The 23,247-nt window shown below is 40.4% G+C and overlaps 1 protein-coding gene across 2 annotated transcripts in view; it reads left to right on the forward strand.

Moving 5' to 3' along the window:
• LOC311051207 (arf-GAP with coiled-coil, ANK repeat and PH domain-containing protein 2-like) overlaps positions 1-23,247 on the forward strand; it is a 100,620-nt gene that overhangs the window by 32,213 nt on the left and 45,160 nt on the right. For both annotated transcript variants that reach the window (XM_084065647.1, XM_084065648.1), the window contains exons 5-8: positions 4,808-4,866; positions 8,504-8,687; positions 16,406-16,450; positions 16,566-16,661. In XM_084065647.1, coding sequence (XP_083921773.1) covers positions 4,808-4,866; positions 8,504-8,687; positions 16,406-16,450; positions 16,566-16,661 — 384 coding nt within the window. The remainder of the gene's footprint in view (positions 1-4,807; positions 4,867-8,503; positions 8,688-16,405; positions 16,451-16,565; positions 16,662-23,247) is intronic.

Genomic DNA, 23,247 nt, shown 5'->3' on the forward strand with positions numbered 1-23,247 from the left:
CAAAAACGAAATAAAAACAATGTTTTGATGACTATGACTAAATATGCTGACAATTTTGTCAACAAATAAAAACTTGACTAAAATGTTAGGGAGGGACTAGTAGAGAAGAGATCCGGTAGAACTAAGACAAGTCATTTTGTGCTTCTGAAAATAGCTGATCTACAGGCTGGGTTATTTTCGGCACACAGCGAAGTATAAATCGAGCATTACGATGCCATCACATGATGAAGTGACTAAAATCTTACAACATTTAGTCAACTAAAACTAGGCAAACATTTCTGATGACTAAAATATGACTATATATATTCAAAAGACTATGACCAACACTACTGTGAAAATCAACACTGCTGTAAGCCCTATGGGTATTATGGGTTTTATACCACAGTAACCAATGTATGTATTTAAAAGGTTTGTGTACATACATGAGATTAAGCTAGGGATAATTGTCAGCGTGCTGGTCGTTGTTGAAAAATAACCTGCGACAGGATGATTAAACACAGAGGCGGAGCCGAGGTTTTTTAAACGTAACAACAAAAGTAACAACAAAACAAACCAATTTTTGGTTACTGCATTGTCTATTTCTCGCTTCAAACGTTTTCAAAAACATTCTTGAGAGCAATGTTTAGTTGTAAATCACATGGTGTGTTTGTTTACATGGCTATCATGTTGGATACAGCATAAAATCAAGCAGCGCAGGTTGATATGAGCCGGTGCTCTGAGCCTTTGATTAGACAGCGGTCTGTTATTGAGCTCATCGGTCATTATCCAGAAATAACACACCGCTGAATTCAGCGATTGACCAATCAGAATCAGGCATTCAACCAAGCCGTGTAATAATGTAGTATATTCTCCTACACTTGTCCACTGAATCCAAAGCCTTATTATTAGTCTCCTAGACTCTGTTCTCCATAACACTCAAAAAGTCATCATCCCAGATAGGAACTTTGTTTTCCAGCAATAATTAAAAAACACACCTGGGGTATAAACCTTGCCCAAACCAATATCTCTTGTTCTACATCTCTGTTCCTGAGATTATGACTAGTTGTTTAATTTTGACCTTGACTTTGATGGCAATCTTGACCTTTGAACATTTTGACCCAAACGCTAGGCTCAGTCTAAATATGCAGACTTCCCCCGAACTTGCAGACTGCCAGACTTAACGAGTGCCTTCCTGCAAAGTACTGAGTGGTTACGGTGGCCCAATTCTACAATTCATCAAAGTCTGCAACGGGGCTCATTCAGACTTTGATGCAAACACCCCGTCAGCAAACGAAGTCCCCTATAAACAGTGGCATCCCTAAACAGCGTTTTCAGTCTGATTTCAGAGCAGATGTTAGTCACTAGACAGGACAATACGGGCTGTGTCCGTGGACTGACCCTGTCGCTAGGAACAAACAGCATTGTGTGTCTTGAGTGGATCATGTGCTCTGAGATCGATGACTGGTAAAAAAAAAAAAAAGAACAGCAAAATTGTTGATTTCGGTTGACCAACCATGTGGTCCCTTAAGTCTCCCCCTAACTAAGGGTGGTGAGTGATGTTTCAGTTGAGTCACGTGGGCACAGAACAAGATGACACCAGGCAGTGTCACATGGCAAGTTCTGCTTGGGTGCAGACTACACCAGACAGCTACAGTAGCAAAGGATTCATAGCAATAATAAGGATGTGATGATATTGCTTACAATGTCATGTACTGTTTAAAATCTAACTAATGATGACTTGTATTTTAATATATGAATTAAAAAAGGATTCAAATCATTTTAGGTTATTAAAAATGCCTAGCAATCGCAGTGAGACAAGAACTGATCAGTTTCTTACTTCTTGTCTGTCCTGTAAAGCAAGCGCCTGAATGACGGGATCTTAGTGATAAAACCCATGGCCCCTTGTGTGTGCTGTTATTATCAAATAAAATGCACAATAATATAAACCAGTGCAGCGTGTTGCTTCCGGTAGCAGCGCTTGTCGTTGGTCGTATCCATAGCAACGAGTGTAGTCTGAAATCCTGTCTCATTAGTCATGCAGCCATGTGCCCTTGCAGACTTTATATAATGATGCAAAGCACTCCACTTAACGTCACAGTACTTCACTCATTAAGACTTGAAGCCGATTCTACAAATGCCAAATACAAAAATCAGTAGTTCTCACACTTTCAAGATTTAAAAAAAATATTATATATTTCAAAAATACCAGATGTAAAAAAGCGCTGTGAGCTTGTATATAATTATGCTAAAAATCTAAAATGACACAGATGCTTTCCCGGTTAAGACTGAAGTCTGCAAGGGCAGAATCCGCTACTCTGGAAAGTTGACCTTTGGATTCAGCCTTAATCTCTTCAGGCCAGCCTACTGTTCATTCTCATGTTTTTCCCCCCCAAAAAATCCACTGATCTAGTCTTTATTTCGACCTTGACCGTGTTATTGATTGTGACCTTGACCTTAGACCTTTTCAAACTAGAAAAGTATCATTTCTTCAGGGCAGCCTACTGACCACTCCCATGAAAATAAGCCCATCAGTTCTCCACTTGTTTTTTTGACAGTTACACACAGATAGGACTAATTGCAATATACCCTGCCACGCATGCATGCTATATCTGTGGCATAACACTTTAGAAGTTACTGAGTAATCTTGTCTTCTACTCTAGTCCCCTAAATCCCAAAGGAAACAAACAGGGTAGGTCCAGTGACTCAACACTGAAGACTTAAAGTTTCCGCCATAAATTTCCCTGTTAGACTCCTGGACCCTCAGAGAACCACAGGCCTGGGGCTTAGGCTATGGCTCAACAGAAGAGAATTTACTGGATATCTAACTATATCATACCGCACTATACTTTCCCAGTCTAGGAGGCTAATAAGAAAACGTATGGACTGTTGAGTCACATCGGGGATCCACCCTGTTGTGGCTCCTTTGGGTTTTCGGTTACTGGTCCAACAGACTGAGAAGGGTACTCGGTTGCTTTTAAAGTGCCAGGCAGAGTTACTAGCTTTTAATGGTCACAATGTTTTGAAAACAACTGCACGGATCATTGTGTCCAATAGAAACAATGCAACCCCACACACTCCGGAAGCTCTCACCACCTTCTGAATTCTGCCCTTATGTATATTTTGGTCTTAAAGTGAGGCAAAGTAGGAGCCGTTTGTCCGCCAAATGGTGAAACTGTTGCTCAACATTTGCACCTAGAACACCATATTGAAGTTCATTGGTCTTAGAATACAGGTTTTGGGGGTATAAACACAGTGTATGATGCTTTTCTCTCACAGAAGCTCTTTCTAGGATCATTACCTATTTACCTTGACCGTTCCCCAATATTTAGTTATGTATTTATATTTTAGTTTTTTTACATTATTTTTTTTATTTTCTTTAAGGCTTATCCTGCCTTTATTGCTAGTCACAGTGTAGACAGGAAACGGGGAGAGAGAGTCGGGGAGTGACATGGCGCAAATGTCCGCCGGACCCGGTAATCAAACCAGGGACTCTCTGTCACCAGAGGCATCAGAGCCTGTTTGGTACACACTTTCTAACTAAATGTTAGAAAGATATGTTAATGCCCTTTAAAGCACTGAGCCATACATTAATAATAAAAGTAGTGAGTTAAACTGAGCTGTTCTTCCTGTGTGTGTGTGTGTGTGTGTGTGTGTGTGTGTGTGTGTGTGTGTGTGTGTGTGTGTGTGTGTGTGTGTGTGTGTGTGTGTGTGTGTGTGTGTGTGTGTGTGTGTGGGGGGGGGGGTACACTAGTCTATAAGGCTAATGACAGGTGGACTTAGGGAGGAAACTTAAGCCTCCAGTGTTGGCTCTGGAGGACCTTGTGGTGGCTCCTTTGGGATTTAGGGAACTCAACTAGTCTCACCCCCACCACACACACACAGGCCGGAGCTGAAACTGTGACTCAGCCACAGAGACTGTGGTCTCATCAGCTGACTGCTGTTTAATATTTCTTTTTTACCAGTCAGCGATCTCAGAGCACATGATCCACTCAAGACGCATACTGCTGTTTGTTCCCAGCGACAGGGCCAGTCCACGGACACAGCCCGTATTGTCCTGACTAGTAGTCACTAACATCTGCTCTGAAATCAGACTGAAAACGCTGTTTAGGGATGCCGCTGTTTATAGGGGACTTCGGTTGCTGATGGGGTCATTTGGTTTGTTTTAAAGATACACAGGTTAATGAGGGTATGACTCTCTAACGAGAATAAGCACAACGTGTTGTAGCTGTGCGTATGTTCGTTATAGTTTACGAGGGGGAATTTTCAAAGTCAGCCCTTTCCATGTAAATTTAGTTGCGTTTTACTTCTGCAAAATTGAACACAGTGAAGTTGAGACACATGTGGAATGTGCTGAATACTGAACAAAAAACCCTTTAGCCTGGAAATGTTAATTTTTATCCTTCAGCTGTTCTTGCTGGTTTGAGTGTGTGCATTTATTATGTGTATCTATAGATCGATCTATCTAAATTAATATGTTATATACTTTTTAAATATGTTAAAACATCTGTATAAAGTATAGCACAGTGTGTTCGTTGACCCCCCTCCCCAGAAAAGAGATGTCCCAAGATGTTCAAGATGACAACAATGCTGATAGAGAAATATTGTGTTCATACAGTGCTTACAGTACTTCATCCTGTCTTTAGGGTCAACGCAAAATTTGAAGTTTGAAGTGGTTGAGTGAAGCTCAGTATGATGCAAATGTTTATCTTTCACCACCAGCTGTTCTCCCTAACTGAGGGAAGTGAAATGTTTGTGTGGTGAAAACTTGTGGACTGAAGCTCTATTGTCCTGCAGATAAAAGAAGTAACTGTTCCTTCTATCTCTGCAGATATTGTTTGACCAGGCCCAGAGATCAATCAAGACGCAGCTTCAGACATTTGTCAAAGAGTAAGTATTGATGAAGTCTCCGTTGATTAAGCTGCTTGTATCTGTGAGCGTTTTCAGCTTTCCAGAGAGAATGTTACTTCTTCACCTTTATCTCATAGTAAGAAGCATCAAAGAAGATGTATATTGTAGCCAATAGCCATTCATGTGCTGCTCTCACCTTGGTGTCTGCAATATTAGAATGATCGTAATATCCTAGATCATCAATAATTGTGATAGGAGAGTTAGCAATCCACTACCCTCTGTGTATATTTCTTCAAGATAAACAACTGGAAGTGGAGGGTTGACGTTATTATTATGGCCCTAGATTGACCATGTACATGTACTGTACTGTATGGCAGAGACGAAAGAGGAATTGAAACAAACAAGGATATGTGGACAGAGGTAGAAGAGAATGAGACAAATAAAGGAGGAAGATATGGGAGACAGGGTGTGATTCCAGAGGTCAGGGGTGGAGAAGGTGGTTTTGTCTGAAGCTCTTATTCACAGCGACTCACCATGAAGCCCACTGGAAACAGAAGGCCCACAGTCTTAACTTTTCCACTCAAAGCCTGTGTCAGAAAAATAAAGCAAAGAACTAGAACAAAAAGCCACGTCAGCATATCGTGTATCTTGGCGGACTAATATTTCACAGAAGAAAGACGGACTAGAAAGTTGCCCGGAAAGAATGATGCCAATATGAAACCAAGAGACATTGAGGAAGTGTGTGAAAACGCAATTAGTATTGTCAAGAGTATCTTCCCCTTCATAAGTTCATGCAAATAGGAGCTGACAGATATCCCTCGCTTACAAACTCCTGATACAGAGTTGAATTCCACACAGTTTGTATTAGTGAGGAGGATGTTGCTTTATTTAAGGATTAGGTGCCTGCACACTCAGTTAAACACACACAGCAGCACCCCAGCCAACGCTGCGTGGAAGCCAGTTCCCTCACAAATGGCGTACTCCCTCACAGTCGGAGCAGTGGAATAATAAGACCCTGTTTCATGTAGGCGAACAAATTAAATACAGGCGAGTAAGTGCAAGCCTCAGATATTTAGTAATGGCATTATATTTCCGTGGGGTGGGTGGCTTCAACGATTCAACAGGGATGGTGATTTAAAGGTTCAATCTGGGACTTCAATGAATTAAATGTAATTGAAACAAATCTTTCTGGTACATTATGTTAATACCATATAACTAGTGCATATACAGTATTTGGAAGTGGTCTCTCCTATCTTCTATTGACAAATCTTGGCCCTGGTGTCGGTAAGACAGTCTCGTTGACATTGGCAGTAAAGTTATTTGAAGCGGTTGGCACACCGCCTTGGACACTGGCTACGCTAGCCTGGCATGGCCAGCCTAATATCACTGCGTAGATATTAGTCTGGAATCTCTGTGTGGAACCTGCATTTCCAAGGGCCGGATTAAAATAATGCCTCTATATATTTGCATACTGGCCCCTGATTGGTGCCCCACAACTTCGGGGACAGCGAAATCCAATCACAACCGAGCGGGGCCAGACCTAATCTGCAGAGGGCTTTTTTTCCACTGGTAGATTCGTCTGGTTTCCAGGCTATAGCCACGCCACCATCTTTATTGTAGTTTTGACATCGTTGCAATTACCTCTCCAGTAGGAGAGAGGTAAAACTTAACAGCTTGTAGCTTCAACTCACATTGTCATTGCACATTCATATTACATTCTTGTGGTATTTGATTCTAGGCCACCAGGTAGTGATGTGCGGGTCGGGTTTTTTCATGACCCGTCCCGCCCTGCCCCGCCACGGAACCCAACCCACCTCAACCCGCCCCGCGAACCCATATATAAATCTATGACTCAACCCGCCCGCGACCCGCGGTATAAAAAAAAATCGGTAAAATCATGAAGGAAAATAATCTTCAAGTATACACCCCAAGTGTATTCAAACTGTTTTATTGTTATTATTCTTATTCTTATTAGGAATAAAGACAAAACAAGAGCATGTGATTTTTTTTTTTTTTGCGTGTGAGAGCGGCTGACCAGCTCACCGCATATTTTCCTCTGAAATCCTGACTCGACCCGCCCACGCCGCGGGTTGACCCGCGGGTTACGGGTCGACCCGCTCATCACTACCACCAGGGGTACACAAAGGTCCAGAAATATGGTTATCAACCACAGTATTGCATGCATAGTTATACAGTAGCACATGGAACGTTTGGTAACATATCTAACATTATAATAAAAAGATAGGTTTGTACGAATCATTACCATGATCATTATGAGGCTAGAGGAAGAGGACAGGTAACCTTTGACAGTATATGTTTAAAAAGAAAGCATTTTGTAATGGCAAATGCTATCATATCAGCCTTTGTTAGTGCAAGCTCAAGTTGGACTGTTTTTCTTAATTTCTTCTCCAATGGCCACGTGAGCAGTGTACTCTCTTTTGTGATAGTTTTTTATTGCCATAGATGACAGGAAACCTGAGAGGGAGACAGACAGTTCAGGGAGACACAGGAGAAATGTGATCCAGAGGTAAAGTAATGGATCATGTGTTTCTGGAGGCAAGAGACTCTATCACTGTCACACGACTGGGCCCTGACCATCAGATTCAAGTACAACGACAAGACTGCTGACACACAGCCCTCAAACCAGATACACACTCATTTCTGCTAATGACATTTGAGAAATTAGATTATTGGGACATCTGCTTGCCTCAAGCTGTTGCTCTAGCTCTGCAATATTTAAAAACTTGAAAATGCTGGATGTGTCCCCTGGCAGTAGACTAACTGGGTAGACCACATTTTATTGTGTATTTACTTTTTTGTTTCAATAATTTGACCGAACCACCCTTCATTCACCATTGTGCTTAGCCAGAGATAACCTTGCGTCCGTTTACATGCAACTTTCCAGCCCACAGGATTGTTGAGAACAAATAATGGAAATGTCTTCTTTGACCTTAGATAGGGGATTTCTCAAAACCCCACACGTGTCCCACTGAACTGTAAGCGTGGTCCTGTGCTGTTTGTATATGTGCGACACCATCTGGTGATAAGCGTGACGTGACCCTGAACTCAGCAGCAGCACATACAGTGCAAAACGTTGTTTTTATTTGGAGAGGAGGCATTCCTCATCCAGCTTGTATATTTTTCTTAAATTAGATAAAAATTAGGAAAGCTGGGAGGCACACACCGGTAGGATTTGATCCTAGACCAGTTGAGATGTGTAGTATACGGGGGTTCCAGAAACTAGTGTTAACCGCTTACCCTACATATAGACATACTGTAGCTGACTGGAGTCCCCCAGGGGTCTATACTAGGCTGCCTCCTTTTTTCCGCCTACACTATTATCTTAAAGCAAAAATTGCCGATCTACAAGCTCACAACGTGTCGCGCTGTGACACGTATTTTTGCTCAGTGTTCTCCCCCAGAATAGGAACGCCAGGGTTCAAGTAGCTAAGTAATTCATCTGAAGTATCCTTGCCTGTCAATGACAGACACATCATTGGAGAGGACCACAATGGAAATAAGCCCTCTGGCTTTATTGTGTTTTTATCCTCGGTGGTGCTGCTCGACTGTGTGTCGGGAAGTGCTGTTGTGCTCTTATTTTTTCTGTGATTTCACCAAATAAAATCAATCAATCAGTCAAATACAATTCCCTGTCCCCATCCTCCTCTCTTGCCAGAGACCTGCGCAAGTTCAAAGAGGCTAAGAAGCAGTTTGACAAGGTGAGCGAGGAGAAGGAGGCAGCACTCACCAAGAATGCCCAGGCTCCCCGCAACAAGCAGCATGAGGTGGAGGAGGCCACCAACATCCTCACCGCCACACGCAAGTGCTTCCGTCACATCGTACTGGACTACGTCTTGCAGGTAGGATTTATATTATACTTTATATTAGGAGCATTTTATTTTATTGTGTTTTAGTTGTTTTTTTATTCCCCATTAAAACCGGCAAATCATCTGTGTCATTTCATATTTTATATATACTACAAACTCTTGGGATTTAGAACAGTGGTTCTCAAAAATAGCAGATATACAAGCTCACAGCGCGTCACTTCGTGCTGCGCTGCGAGCTTGTACATCTGTTATTTCTGAAAAAATTCAAAACATCTTGAAAGAGTTTTCATTTTTTTTACTATATATATTTTTACTACAAATATTCTCTTATTTAGAAGGCATTTGTAGAATCGGCCTCAGGTCTTAATGGGTTAATATTTCTGTATTGAAACAGTTGCATCACTTGGGAGTAGGGGAGACTCTAGGGAAAATGTTCTGTACTGGGTGGGATTAGATGTGTATGAAGGTCTTGTACTCTTATCTCTTTGACTACCAATGACGATTTCTCGTCATATTTGGCGAAGGTGCAGTCTGCCAATGAGGAGAATGACGAGATTTTGTGTTTTCAGTGGTTTTCCACTAGATGACGCTGTTCGCTCGAGTGAAGGGGTCGAGCAGCGGGTCACGTGATCGCAAAAAAAATTGCCCGTTCATTTCCTTGTTATTCGATTTGGGAGAATGGCTTTTCCTCTGTTTCTGTTGCTTTTTGGGGAAAACAGCCTACATTCAAGCGGTGGCTTGCTTTTTTTTCCTGATTCTACAAGACTTGGATACGTCTTGTAAAGCAATCGGGGGATCGATAATACTGGAGATGAATATTGTATGATTTTTCAAAGGTTAGTGAAAACACTCGAAAATTGCTGGCAGTGGCGTGGCAAATGATGTTTTATTTCTGGCAGTCAGAGAGTTAACGTAAAATGCTGGGTCCAGACCCAGTGTTTGGGTAACACTGCTGTATACTGTATATATGTTCACACACTGCGGAAAGGCCCCAATGGATCGGTATATGGGGATGATGAAAGGTGGAGTCGGGCTAAGAATGCTGATGTGGCATAGTGGGAAATGAACAACAGCTGTGTTTAATGCTGTTCATTCCATGTGAAACAGCCTGACATGTCCACCACCCAGCAAGATGCTATCAGCTCCAACTACAGTATAGGGCTGTCACGATCATGACATTTTACATTACCATTCATTGTCATACAAATAATTGCAATTAACGATTTAGTTGAGCTTGTAGATCTGCTCTTTCCACAATTTTTTCGAAAATGTTTTAAAATGTACAAACATTTTTTAATTCTGGAAACGATTATGAAGATTATGACAATGAATATATACAATAATTAATTAATAATATGCAAAATAATTGCAATTATCTCAAATATTAGGTGATTATGTAATAATTGTGACAGGCCTAGCTCCAATGGCCCAAACCACCATTTGGAAGAAGCGAGGGATAGGGCTATCCCTAACCTTATATTTTTATGAAATTAATGCTGTCATGAAACAAATGTAGGCTAACACTGTGATTTAAAATGATATAAGACCCGCTTACCCCCCAAAAAACTTTTTTTTTAAGAACAATCTTTGTTGTTTGAGAGGACTGAAGAGGTATTTATTCAGATGATTTTCAAATTTCCAAATGTCAAAAGAGACCTCTAGGTCCAATTAATGTGAAGTCCATTCTTGTGGAAGCCACACCGTACAGTGCAGTGGAGCACATGTTATCTTCTCTCTGATAGCTTCCCTGACCTTTCCCAGTGAAGACCATTTATCTCTGACTACAGTAGCCCTGCACACTAATAAAAGCAGCATGCTTTGTGATAAAAGAACTGGTTAGCTGTAGCATGGCTATGGTTTCCCTGCTCGTGACCACTGATGGTGTTGTGGTTCAGAATGATACCCATCTCTGGAGCCATAATATATGCCTGCTGGCACAGGATCAAATCCTGCCAAACCCTCTGCATGATATGTGTGAGTTACAGTATAATGCTTGCACTTCAAGGTGAGGAAGCAGGATTATTAAATACAGCAACAGAGCCCTCGCCTTCTCTGTTGCTGTTGTAGATGATGATAACGAATGTGCTTTGTGATAAGGAGAATGCCAGATTCTGCTGTGGTTTCTCTGATGTTTTAGAGTCGTAATATCTGTCCAGCCACATAATATACCGAAGGCTTACAGGAGCACACTTCCATCCATCATGTTGCATCGTTTGTTGCAAACATTACTAAAACAAACTCATAGATCATGCAAAAGTGGATTGCCATTTCCCCAGGCTTTACAGATGTACTTTATTTTATTTGATCTGTAAGCACATGTATGGGCTTATTTATATTCTGTATAAAATCCATGTTTTGTGAAACATATCTCAGGTCTTTTTTATAATAATTTATAATCAAAACTAGGGCTGGAAGATGCGACTTCAAATCAATATTATGATTATTTCAAACTTTTGCCTCGATCACGATTAATGAACAATTTAAAAATAGGAAGTGCGATCTACAAGGTCACAACGCGTTGTGATGCAACACTTTGTGAGCCTGTGGATTGCTATTTTTGCACGCCACCATTTTACAGAAAAGTCTAAGGGTTAAGCGGTTAATCACACTAATACATTCAGTCGATTATAAAAAATCTATTCAAATTTGTTCATGTGATTCATTGATATACGTATACGAAAAATAAAGAAGTAAATAAATAAACCCTGTATCTCGATTATTCCATTTACCTACATGAGTAAGATTTAGTCCAGGGGTCGGCAATAGGCGGCCCGCGGGCCGAAATTGGCCCCCCAGAAATAATATCTGGCCCGTGAGATAATTTTGAGAATTTAATTTTTTTGAAAAAATGTTTTTTTTTTTTTTTTAGAAAAATATTTTTTGTTTTTTTTTGGGGGGAGGGATTTTATTTTTATACAGTATCAGACCGATAGTCTCACATATAGGCCGCTATTATATCTATTATATCCAAATACAGAAAGATACAGTATGAATGATTTACTGAAAAGTGTTATAAAAAAAGTATTAAAAATTAATGTTAAAATAATTATAAATACTTATTTCATAGAACCTGAACCCACTTTTGAAATCATGCACTCATAAACACGATGCATTTTAAAGGATTTATAACATTTTATAGCTAGATTAGAGGAAAATGGAGAAGAAAAAAAAAATCACCAGAAAAATTGCCTGTGCTGATATTTAAACCGGAAAAAATGTTGATTTATATTGGTCAAACAGAACCGAATTAGACCCAAATTAGACCCGAATTAGACCGAGTTAGACCCGAATTAGACCCGAAAATTTTTGCGCCTGCGCGCTTCGCGCGCGCGCGGGCGCGTGTTGTGCACGCACATGCACGCGCGCGCAGCGCGCGTGCATGTTCGCGGGGAGGCCCGGCCCGCGATGGAATGTCTGGGAGTGATATTGGCCCTAGGCTTATCTCAATTGCCTACCCCTGATTTAGTCGGTTATTGGTTCTGAATATCAGTTTTGATATATTTTCAGTTAATTGCCCAGCCCTAATCAAAACTAGTCAGAAGTAGAAATGAATCTGCTATTACCGTAGATGCTGATCTGAATTAAGAGTATTGTACACACATTCCATTCATGCCGCACTGTACTCCATTCATGCCCCTTTTAAACAACACTATTTTCATGTCCTTGTTTCAAAATATACCAAAACATTGACAAAAAGATATATATTTACACTCCTACATGGGATTTAACCACATGAACCCTATAGCGTCCCTTTTCTAGTGTGAACAGTCTCTAGCAGATCAATAGATTCGATAGATTGGCTATTTTTGGCTAGGATAATAGTGTCTGTAGACTGAAAACAGGGGGGCTTGCTAGAATCGATCACTGGGGGACTCCTGTCAGCTATTTACATTATATACTAGGGTTTAAGTGGTTAAATAGTGGAATATTATTGACGAAAGCATGTCTCACAGGGAGTGGAGGGGGCGGGTTATGTTGTAATAGCGCACTGCTTCGTCAGAAATCCTCCTTCCCTAAAATGCGGCCTGGCTTTGAGAAATTGAATTTCTGTCTTAGCTGTTGGTCTGTTCATAGGAAATCTATAACTCTACAAGTGATTTAAAGAGGCCCTGCCCTACTTTAAAGTTCCACATCAGACTGGTGTTGTCAGCACATTTATAATCCCACTGACTTTTTGGTATTTTATGAAATATTTTGCACACATTTTTTACCTCAAGTTCTTTTTGCAATACTTTTACTTGGGGTGAGAAATTCATACCAGCCACTACAAGTGAAGTGCTTGGGAATTCTGTTTGTGGCTGATAAGCTTGTCTGCTCTAGTAGCCATGGGCATTTATAGTAACTAAACCAACGTTTAGGTACTTAACCACATATGCCCTATTTTATACGTTGTCATACCATGTTGTGCAAAAGTATCTCAAATAGTCGATCTACAAGCTCAAAACGTGTTGCGTTGTGAGCTTGTAAATCGGCTATTTCAGCTACTTGTATTTTCTTTTTTTAGATTTTAGCGTTGGCTATTCAAAAAGAAGCTCATAGAGCATCACTTCATGCTGCGCTTTGAGCTTGTAGATCTGCTATTTTTGGAAATGTGTGAAAATATGTGCAAATCTTTTTTTTTTCAAGCAAACATTTTAAACTCAAATCTTTGCTACTTGGGGGTCACTGGAAGAAAACATTTTCAAATGGGGGTCAGCGGCCAAATACTTAAAATTTTTGGGGGTCCTTGACATGAAATAGTTTGAGCACCACTGATTTTCTGAGTTTTTTCAGAAAACTGTTTATTTATTTGTAGAATCGGCCTCAGATCTTAATGGGTTACAGTGTTTAATTTAATTTGTATTTATTATAGTGATGAGATACATGGAAGAGAGGGTAAAGAGGAGAGAGGACATACAGAGCAGGTCCTGAACCTGATTCAGGACCTGTAGGACCTCAACTCATTGAACCAGCAGTATGCCCCTGAGAGCTGTTTTTTTAATGTAAAAAATAAATAAACAAAGAAACTGTAAGTAAATAATTGACTGGACTCTGAAATTGGACAAAAAGTTCAGTTTTGAGCCTTGTTTATATGGCGTGTACGCTTAATTACATAGTGCACAGTTGATGTTGACAGGAAAGATGGTAGAGAGAGAGTGGATGATATATGGCAGAGGCTGGAAGCTCACAGCATCACACTGTGTGTGTGTGTGTGTGTGTGTGTGTGTGTGTGTGTGTGTGTGTGTGTGTGTGTGTGTGTGTGTGTGTGTGTGTGTGTGTGTGTGTGTGTGTGTGTGTGTGTGTGTGTGTGTGTGTGTGTGTGTGTGCGTGCGTGCGTGCGTGCGTGCGTGCGTGCGTGCGTGCGTGCGTGCGTGCGTGCGTGCGTGCGCCCACGGTGCCACGTTGTGCCCCGAATGGAAATATACAGACCAGGAAAATTAGAACACAGAATGAAGGCTGGAAAGTGGAAATCTCCCATTAGACACCACAGAGTGGTGTAGCTTAGAAAAACATCCATAAGCACCGTTTCAAAAGAAACAGAAAAACGCATTGTAACACATTTTGAACTTCTGTTATTTTTTTTTATTCTTTAAAATAATAATAATAATTTCACCCATCAGACTGATGACATGCCGAAAATAGTGATGTGAGGTTGAAAGTGAAAGTGGTTACCATAGTACCCCTGCAGTTGTACACCTCTCTACCTCTGTTGTGTAAACGAAGCTTACTTGACCTCTATGACCTTAGGTCAGTGTTTCTCAACTAGAGGGTTGGGGGGGGGGGGGGGGGGGGTCACATCCAGGAAGTAAGCTTTAGAGTACCAACCACTGATATAGCAACATACGTTTTTCAAAAAACTGTTAGGATTTAGAAGACACATTTTTTTAATCGCCCCCAGGTCTTAATGGGTTAAATCAGTGCAAAACCAGTTGAACCATTGTTCTACGTGTCCTACATAGCATGGTGAGGAACTACCACCAGCCAGAAGCCAAATGCTGGTCAATTGTGGCTGTCTGGTTAAGGTTTTCTGCGCTGCCTGCCAGACACTTTGGCACATGATCAAACATAATTTGGCAATCCTGTTCTACTGCACAAAAATCTAGTTGGTTGGCAAAACATTGGTGAAAGTGGCTTTAGAATTTTAGAGTACATGAGTCATTGTGGCCGGTGGGCAAAACAGTTGGCTTCCTTCGGCTCTAGCAAGAGCAGCCAAACTCCTCCATCCATCCATTGATTCATTCATCCATTCATTCATTCATTCAGAGCTCTATTTCATCCTTATGGACACATTGGGTACAATCTTGATCAAGCTAAGAAGAAACTAGAAAATAAATAATGAAAGATCAAAGCATCATGAAAGAGAGGAAAGAAATACAAAAAAAATCACATTAGTCAAAACGTTGAATAAGATTTAAAATGTAATGAGATTTTAAATCACATTTCACACACACACACACACACACACACACACACACACACACACACACACACACACACACACACACACACACACACACACACACACACACACACACACCCAGTCTAGTGTGTGTGTGTGTGTGTGTGTGTGTGTGTGTGTGCGTGCGCACGTGCGTGAGAGAAAGATAGACACACATATACAGTACATACACACACCCAGTCCATGGTGTGTGTGTGTGTGTGTGTGAGAGAGACACACACACTCCATGATATGTGTACCGTGTGTGAGAGAAGGAGAGACACGCACACAGTACACACACACACACACTGTGTGTGTGTGTGTGCATGTTCATTCGTAACCCTCCATAATGTTTCTTTTGAGACTAAACTGAACGTCCCAGTACACACGCCCACCCAGCCTCTGGCTGTAAACGGCACACGTGCATGCTCATGTGCTCACACAAACCGTTGAATTTGCATAAACAAAGCACATGATCATGCACTTGATGAAGTACACATGACAAACATTATCATTAAAGTGGAAATATATATTATAGCTTTTACAAAAATATATTGTATTTGTACAAAGAGAGGCTGCCAACAGCCTCACTGGCTCTAAACGGGGACCAGTAGCTCCCCCTGCTGCCTAAACAAGGGTAGTGTTTTGGTGTGACTAGACTACAGCTCATTTCACGCTTGTCTGCTTCCCTTCTCTTGTCTTTTGCATCACTTTTCAATGTGCCTTCCATGTTAAGCTTCTCTCTCCCTGTCTCTCCTCAGCTCAAGTCTTTATACACACAAACGGATACCATTTAGAAGTCAGAAACCATGCACACAGCACCTTAAAGTGGTTCTCAACCTTTTCAGGCCACAACCCCCCAAAATAATCATATTCTGAACTGGGGACCCCCCAAAATAATATTTGAACTGGGGACCCCCCACCCCGACAAGCACTTGGAATTGTAGGAGTTGAGGCATTACATTTAGTTTTCAAAATGTTTGCCTCTTTCTTATATTATTGACAATTTGGCCAATGTTTGACCTGTTTTTATTTTCTATAGTTTGATGATTGCTTTTGATGCTATCATGTTTTTTTTTCTTTCTTTTTTTGTTTTTTTAAGTATTAAAAAGTTGAGAACCACTGCCTTAAAGCACCTCAAAGTGTGCTACGATCATGCATTTTTTTCTTCTCACAATGATTGCTGCTACAGTACTCTTTCATTGTTATTATTTATTATTGTTGCTACAATGTTGAGGAACCAAAGCCAATGAATTTTACTCTTGTGTACTTGTATTTAAGATGTAACGATAACAATCTTGAACATTTCTCGCTCTCTCTCTTTCCCGTCCAGATCAATGTGCTACAATCCAAGAGAAGATCGGAAATCCTCAAATCTGTAAATATTATTTCTATCATCCCTTCCATTGTACGTCCAAAAGACCAGTTATGGTCAAGGCAACGGCCATATTTGTTTTAGAGTAAAACAACGTTTTGTTCTGTCATCATCACAGATGCTGTCCTTCATGTATGCCCACCTGACCTTCTTCCATCAAGGCTATGATCTCTTCAGTGAACTGCAACCCCTCATGAAGCAGCTAGGAGGACAGGTACACATAACCATACAACACATACTGTACACCCTGGTTATTCAACATGGGGTCCGGGACCCCCAGGGGGTCCTCAGAGTAACTACTCTGAGGGGGTCCACCAAATCTTTGTGTGATGGGGAAATTAGCTGAAAATAGCAGATCCACAAGCTCACAACGCCTCGCGCTGTGTAGATTTAGATCGGCTATTTTTGTAGAGTTGGTGTAGAGGGAAAAAGAGCAGAGCAAGTACAGAGCAAACAGTCAAGTTGACCAAGTATTGAGGGTTTAAAATGTTTAATTAAACGTTTAATATGTATTAACGGTTTAATACACATTAACACGAATCCAACATATTAATAGTAAAGATAATGTATGTCAAACAAGTCTATGACGATATCTATGAAATCTATGAAAAAAAGTATTCTGCAACACAATTTTATTCAATATGTAGTGGAGGTCCCTGCTTCATCTCTCTCAGCTAGGTGGTCCTTGGCCTGAAAAACATTGAAGACCCCTGTGTGTACACAATGTCACTGTCACACATGTATTTTATTGGTAGACAGACCTAAAGACCTTGAAATACTTACCGTCTAAATTGTACTTGCTGTTTTGACATGTAGGCAGCTTGTCTTTGTACCCCCAAAGAGTAGTTTGGGATTATGGACACATGCACTTGTTTAAATGTAGTGTGTGTGCGCACACACAGTCACACATGCACCCACTCACTCAACCATCCACTCACTCATGTTCTCCATGGTCATTGTACATGCACACATGGGGATTCACTACACTCAAACACTCTCTCACGCCTTCTGGCTCCCTCATTCACACATGAACTGGCACTCTGTTCGGCGTTATAGTTGACAAGTCACTTGTTTCGAGAAAGATTTCCTCTTCTTAAATGTCTTCATACACACTCCCTGTCTCTTTTACACAAGTACTCTGGCTCCCACTCCCTGGCTGCATCCAGGGATTTCCGTCTCTTTGTACCCACAGCCGGCATTTTTTTTTTAGTTCAATGTAAATTTGGAAGAAAAAAGGGGGTGGAGGGGTTGACAGTCCCTGCTGGCACGGTGCTGGCTTGTAAGTGCATTCTCCTGCTACTCCTGCCAATTTCAGAGGGCGATTGAGAAGACAAACTGTGAGATATTTTTCCTTCCGCTCGTCAGTGCCCGACTCTGCCTGAACGCTGTTCAATTAAAGACAAATAAAAGCTGTTAAGTCACAGCTAAGTAGGATAATCTGGCAGCGCCTATGAATTTCCGAAGCGTGTGACAGAACAGCCGGTGAATGGGGAATCGTTATGGACAGAATAGATAGACATGTGGAGGCTGGAGATTGTTTGGCACTACAGTAGATGTCACAAACTAAATTACAGTGATGGAAGAAGTACTCACATGTTTTACTTAAGTAAAAGTATCAATACCGCAATGTAGATATACTCTGTAAGTAGTAGAAGTCCTGTAAATGTACTTGAGTAAAAGTACAAAAGTATTGGTATCTACAAGCTCACAATGCGTTGCGACGCATTGTTAGCTCGTAGCTCTGCTCATTTCAAATGGACGAAATATTCTGAAGTGGTTAGTGTGTTTTGTAATGATAATCAAAATCTACAAAGTAACTAGTAACTTAAGTAACTTTCATATAATTGTTGTGGAGAAAAGTACAATATTTACTTTTAGAAGTAAAAGTATTGAAAAACCTCAAAGTTGTACTTAATTAAGCACAGTTCTTGAATACATGTACTTACAGTACTTACTTTACACCACTGCTAAATTAACACGGTGCGGTGCGTAGTTCTGCACTAGGGAAAACTAGCCTATTACAGTAGGAGCAGTAAGAATATACACTTTTGCAATGAGAATTGATCATAATCACAAGGCATCTTTACCGGGAGACTCATTTAAAAACAGCTGCTTTATCATCCATAGTGGAACACCGTGTATAATATCTGGATACAGGATATGTGGGCACTAGGGACATCTGGGCACCTCGATGTAAAATTGGCAAGTAAAGTAAAGTATACATAATGTAAACATGCACGGTACATCATTATCAGACTTAATTTTATCCTTCCAACTTCTTGTTTATACTACAAAATGACTGGATATACAGGTTTTGTAGCAATTTGTAGCAATTGTAGAAATATTAGACCTTAATTATTGAATGTTTAAGTTTGTTCTAATCATGTATACTTAACTTTACTTAAAAACATTTTCCAAATATGTTATTTTTTTTTAACATTCTCATTGGCTGCCAGCTTTTTGAATTTTTACCTACAGCTGGCTGCCAGACTTTTTCAATGAGAAAAAAAAAGCACTTAGGAGCCGAGATACAGAATTTTTAAGTTTTCAGTTATAAGGAAGTGTCTGGGAGCAAAACTCTTCGGAAAATCATATCTCCTTGGTCTTTGGGTTTTTTTAAAAAATTAAAAAAAAAAAAAAAAAAAAAAAATATTTTGAAAAACATTTTTTTTTGAAAGAACGCAGATCTGCGTCAATGGCAGCCAACGGGCTTTTGCGCAAATGAACGCAGATCTGCGTCAATGGCAGCCAATGTGTTAACACTGAGGTGCCCACTCTCCCTTGGTGCCCACCTATCTTGTTACCATAATAGATGGTTGAAGTATTGTGCATTGAGCACAACGGTTAATTGTTTGGCTGTAATGTATCCTGTCTTATAATGAATGGACATATGTAGGGATGCCAATCAGTTATTGACTGATCATGTCTGTGAGGTCCATCGTTATCAAAAAATCAATAAAGCTGAATTGCCATGAGGAAGACCATTGACCTACTGTATCAATGATCAAAAGGAAAGGACAGTAGCTGATATGAGAAAAAAAAAGATATGTTATCAAATGGCAGCAATGTTTTTGTCACATGACAAGGTGCGCACTGATTTAATGATGTAAAAATATAATACTGTGAAACAGAACAACAAAAGCAGCCTATTTATTTTTATGGGCCGACAATTTGAAGAGCTTTTGGGTGTGTGTCTCCAAATGTTCTGTTCCATGAGAAAATATGAGAGCAGTGTGTTTGTGTGTGTATTGTTGCTGTTTGTTAACGGTTAACCTTTAAATCGAGTAGGGTAGCAGTCACATCACGTCATTTACCACATCATGATTCTGTGGTCTTTGTAATTTCTCAAAGCAACACTCATAGTTTTCCATGAACAATTCTCCAATCATCCAATTGCAGACTTTTACGGGGCTGGCAATGGTGGTCGTGTTTGTGGAAGGAAGGCGAGTATGTTTGTAAACAATTTGTGTGAAAGGCAAGCAACACATCAAACAGTAGTGAGCAGAAGTGGGACTTTTCCCCCCATTATCAGACAAAAGGTTCTTTGCAAAAAATACTACCGAGTTACTCTCTCTTCCTCTCTACAGTATCTTTCTCTTTTACTCTCTCTCTTGCTCTTTTCTCTTTTGCTCTCTCTTGCTCTCTTTACTTCTATCTTTCTTTCTCAATCTCTCTTTTGCTCTCACTCTCTCTCCCTCTCTCATCCATTTTGCACGTGTATTAAATCCCCACATGCTCTGATGTTTGGAAACGTGCGTGACAGACCCAGAAGTATAACATCCTCTTGAATGATATTGTTCTTGCATTGGAAACATAAACGGACACAAAGCTATTCTGAGCATTGCATAAAAATTATATAATTGTGTTTACATGACAATGCACACTGTTATAATATTTGCCCATGTGTGTTCTATGTAAGCAGTCTTTGCCAATCGTGCTTCAGCTCGGGTTAGAGGCATTGTTTCAGACCGCTGAATACCCTCTTAGACTTATACACAAGCCTACTGTAGTTTATACACACAATTTGTGTGTGTGTGTGTGTGTGTGTGTGTGTGTGTGTGTGTGTGTGTGTGTGTGTGTGTGTGTGTGTGTGTGTGTGTGTGTGTGTGTGTGTGTGTGTGTGTGTGCGTGTGTGCGTCTTCCAGTGGTGGAACTAAAATGAAGAAATACACTTCCAAGTAATCAAAATCTACAAAGTAACAAGTAACTAAAGTTTTCAAATAATTATAGTAAAAGTACAATATTTAGCTTTGAGATGTAGTGGAGTAGAAGTAAAATAATTATTGAAAATGGGAAGTACTCCAGTAAAGTAAAAAATACCTCAAAATTTGTACTTACATGTAGTTACTTTCCACCACTGTTGTCTTCATCTGCGTCTCTAGATGCACACTACTGTGTGGTAAACAGGGTTCTTCTTCACCGAGGGTCACAGAAGCAGCATCTGCAGGATGATTATTATCACACAGACCCGCAGCAGGAGGCTGGAATGAGGAAGAACCCAGAGGGCTGGAAAAGGGAGTTCCCACCGTGGTGGTGGGACTCACAGGGTATACAGTATAGTACAGTACAGTCAGCTGAGAGACCGCAGCGCTCTGAGAAGACACACAGATGATTACACTTACTTCATGTAGAGACTAACTCTAACAGAGAGGAAGGAGGGGTGGAAGAAGAGTATAAGATGAGAGAGAACACCACTAAGACAGGTCTGAGGAAGAATTAGGAGAAGAACTAAAATGCAGTGAAGATTGAGCGTGGACATTTCTCTCACAGAGACGCTGGAACCATCACAAGATCGAGGGACAGGCGTGTGATGAGCGAAGAGGGGATCCACTTCACAAACCAGATCTTAAGAGGGGATATTGATTGGTTGATTCGTAAATAGAAAGATGTTTCTTCAAAACGCAGCGGAACTGGGCTGTGGGGGTTTTGTTTGTGTGCTGCTCAGAGGTCGGGATTTACCAAGATAACCGGTGTTTTCTTTTTCTCAGCATGTTGCTCAGAGATGGAATTTACCAAGACAGAAATCGTATTCGAAAGAATGAGGAGACACATTAGATAACATATCTTTTAGTAGAGAGGGGGTTGAGGGCTGTCAGAGAGTGGTCTCTACTCAAGCTGAGGAGTGATTTGAAGTTCACAGAAAGAGTAATTCCTTCTGGTATACAGTAGTTGGCGATTGAAGGGATTTGTATTTTGAGGAGTGCGTTTTGTGGGGCCGTTGCTTTGAACGAGCCTGGACGTCGAGGGCTGTGAGAAAGATAGAGGGAAGAACAGAAGAAGACGGCTGGCGGAGAAGAAGACCTTTTTTCAGAACTAAGACGCGAGAGAGAGAGGTGACTGTGTGGCTGAAGCTGACAAAAGGCTGAAGGAAAGGACGGAGCTGTAAAAAAGTGGATTATTCCTGGTCTTGGTCTCCTCTCCGTCATGAAGCTGAAGCGGGTGGAGAGGCTATGCAGGGAGGTGTGGAGGAGCTGCCAACAGGTCTGTTTAACACTGGTAGACAGATGGACCCAGGAACATGGTGCATGCTGGGAAATTAACATCAGCAATTAGACATATGTTTAAATTGCTTGTGGTTGTAAATGTGTTCATTCTAGTCTTGACACACCAAGCCATTAGCCACACACCTGTGTTCTGTTTATTATAGGTTACGGTTGTGTAGTAAAAAAGACCTGGTAGTCTGCGAAATGTGCGATTGAACTTTGTAAGTTAAAAAGTTTGATTTAAACATATTCTGGTCACTCGCTAAAATGTGTTTAAATTGTCACTAAGAGAAGAAGTATTGCTGGGTTAGTCTTTGCATTTCTACCAGTTTAATAAGTTACATTTTAATCAAATAAGACCTGAGGCCGATTCTACAAATGTCTTCTAAATCCTAACAGTTTTCTGAAAAACGTATCTTGCTACATCAGTGGATCTCAAACTTTTTCATGTCAAGGACCCCCAAAATGATATATATGTATTTGACACCCCATCTCAAAATATTTTGTTCCAGGGACCCCCAGAAGCAAAGACTTCAAAATGTTTGCTTTAAAAATATATGTATTTTTAATGCAAAATTTTAAAAATATATATATTTTTAAAGATTTGCACAAATGTTCAAGATTTAAAAAAAATAGCGTATCTACAAGCTTGTAGCTCGGCACGAAGTGACGCGCTATGAGCTTGTATATCTGCTATTTTGGAAGAATCGTGACACACACACACACTATATATATATATATATATATATATATAATATTAAAATAACACAGCTGCTTTCCCGGTTTTACTGGGTTAACTAAAACTATTGAAATTGAATAATGTTTCATAATTTTGTTCATATGTAAAGGGACCAATTGGTGCATCAGATTTATCCATTTAATATGCTGAGAAGGAACCAGCTCTATGAACCAGAAAGCTATACTGGGGGTACTGCAGTATAAAGGAAAGAGAACTACAGTAATTACTGGATCAGAGAATCTTTTTCTGCAATTTCTGCCTGGAATCATGAGGTCCAGTGTGAACCATGTGTCCAGAAAAAAACAAGACAGCTATTTTAATCATGCTTTCCATGGTGACTTTATGATTCATGTCAAACATGTTGCTTGTTCCCAAATGGATAGCTTGTGTCAGAAGATTAAAATATTCAAGTGAGTGCATGGTTCCATGACACTGTCACCCAGGGCACAACACTTAAATACAAACTTAAACGTAGAAGCAATAGAAACATACAATATGTCATCGCCGTCATATGACGGAAATGCAAATACTGTTTACAGACGTCTCTGTCTGACCTGTTTAACCACGACACTTAATGT

Source organism: Gymnoscopelus microlampas (assembly GCF_963454915.1).
Source record: "Gymnoscopelus microlampas genome assembly, chromosome: 9".
In the NCBI taxonomy this organism is placed as follows: Eukaryota; Metazoa; Chordata; class Actinopteri; order Myctophiformes; family Myctophidae; genus Gymnoscopelus; species Gymnoscopelus microlampas.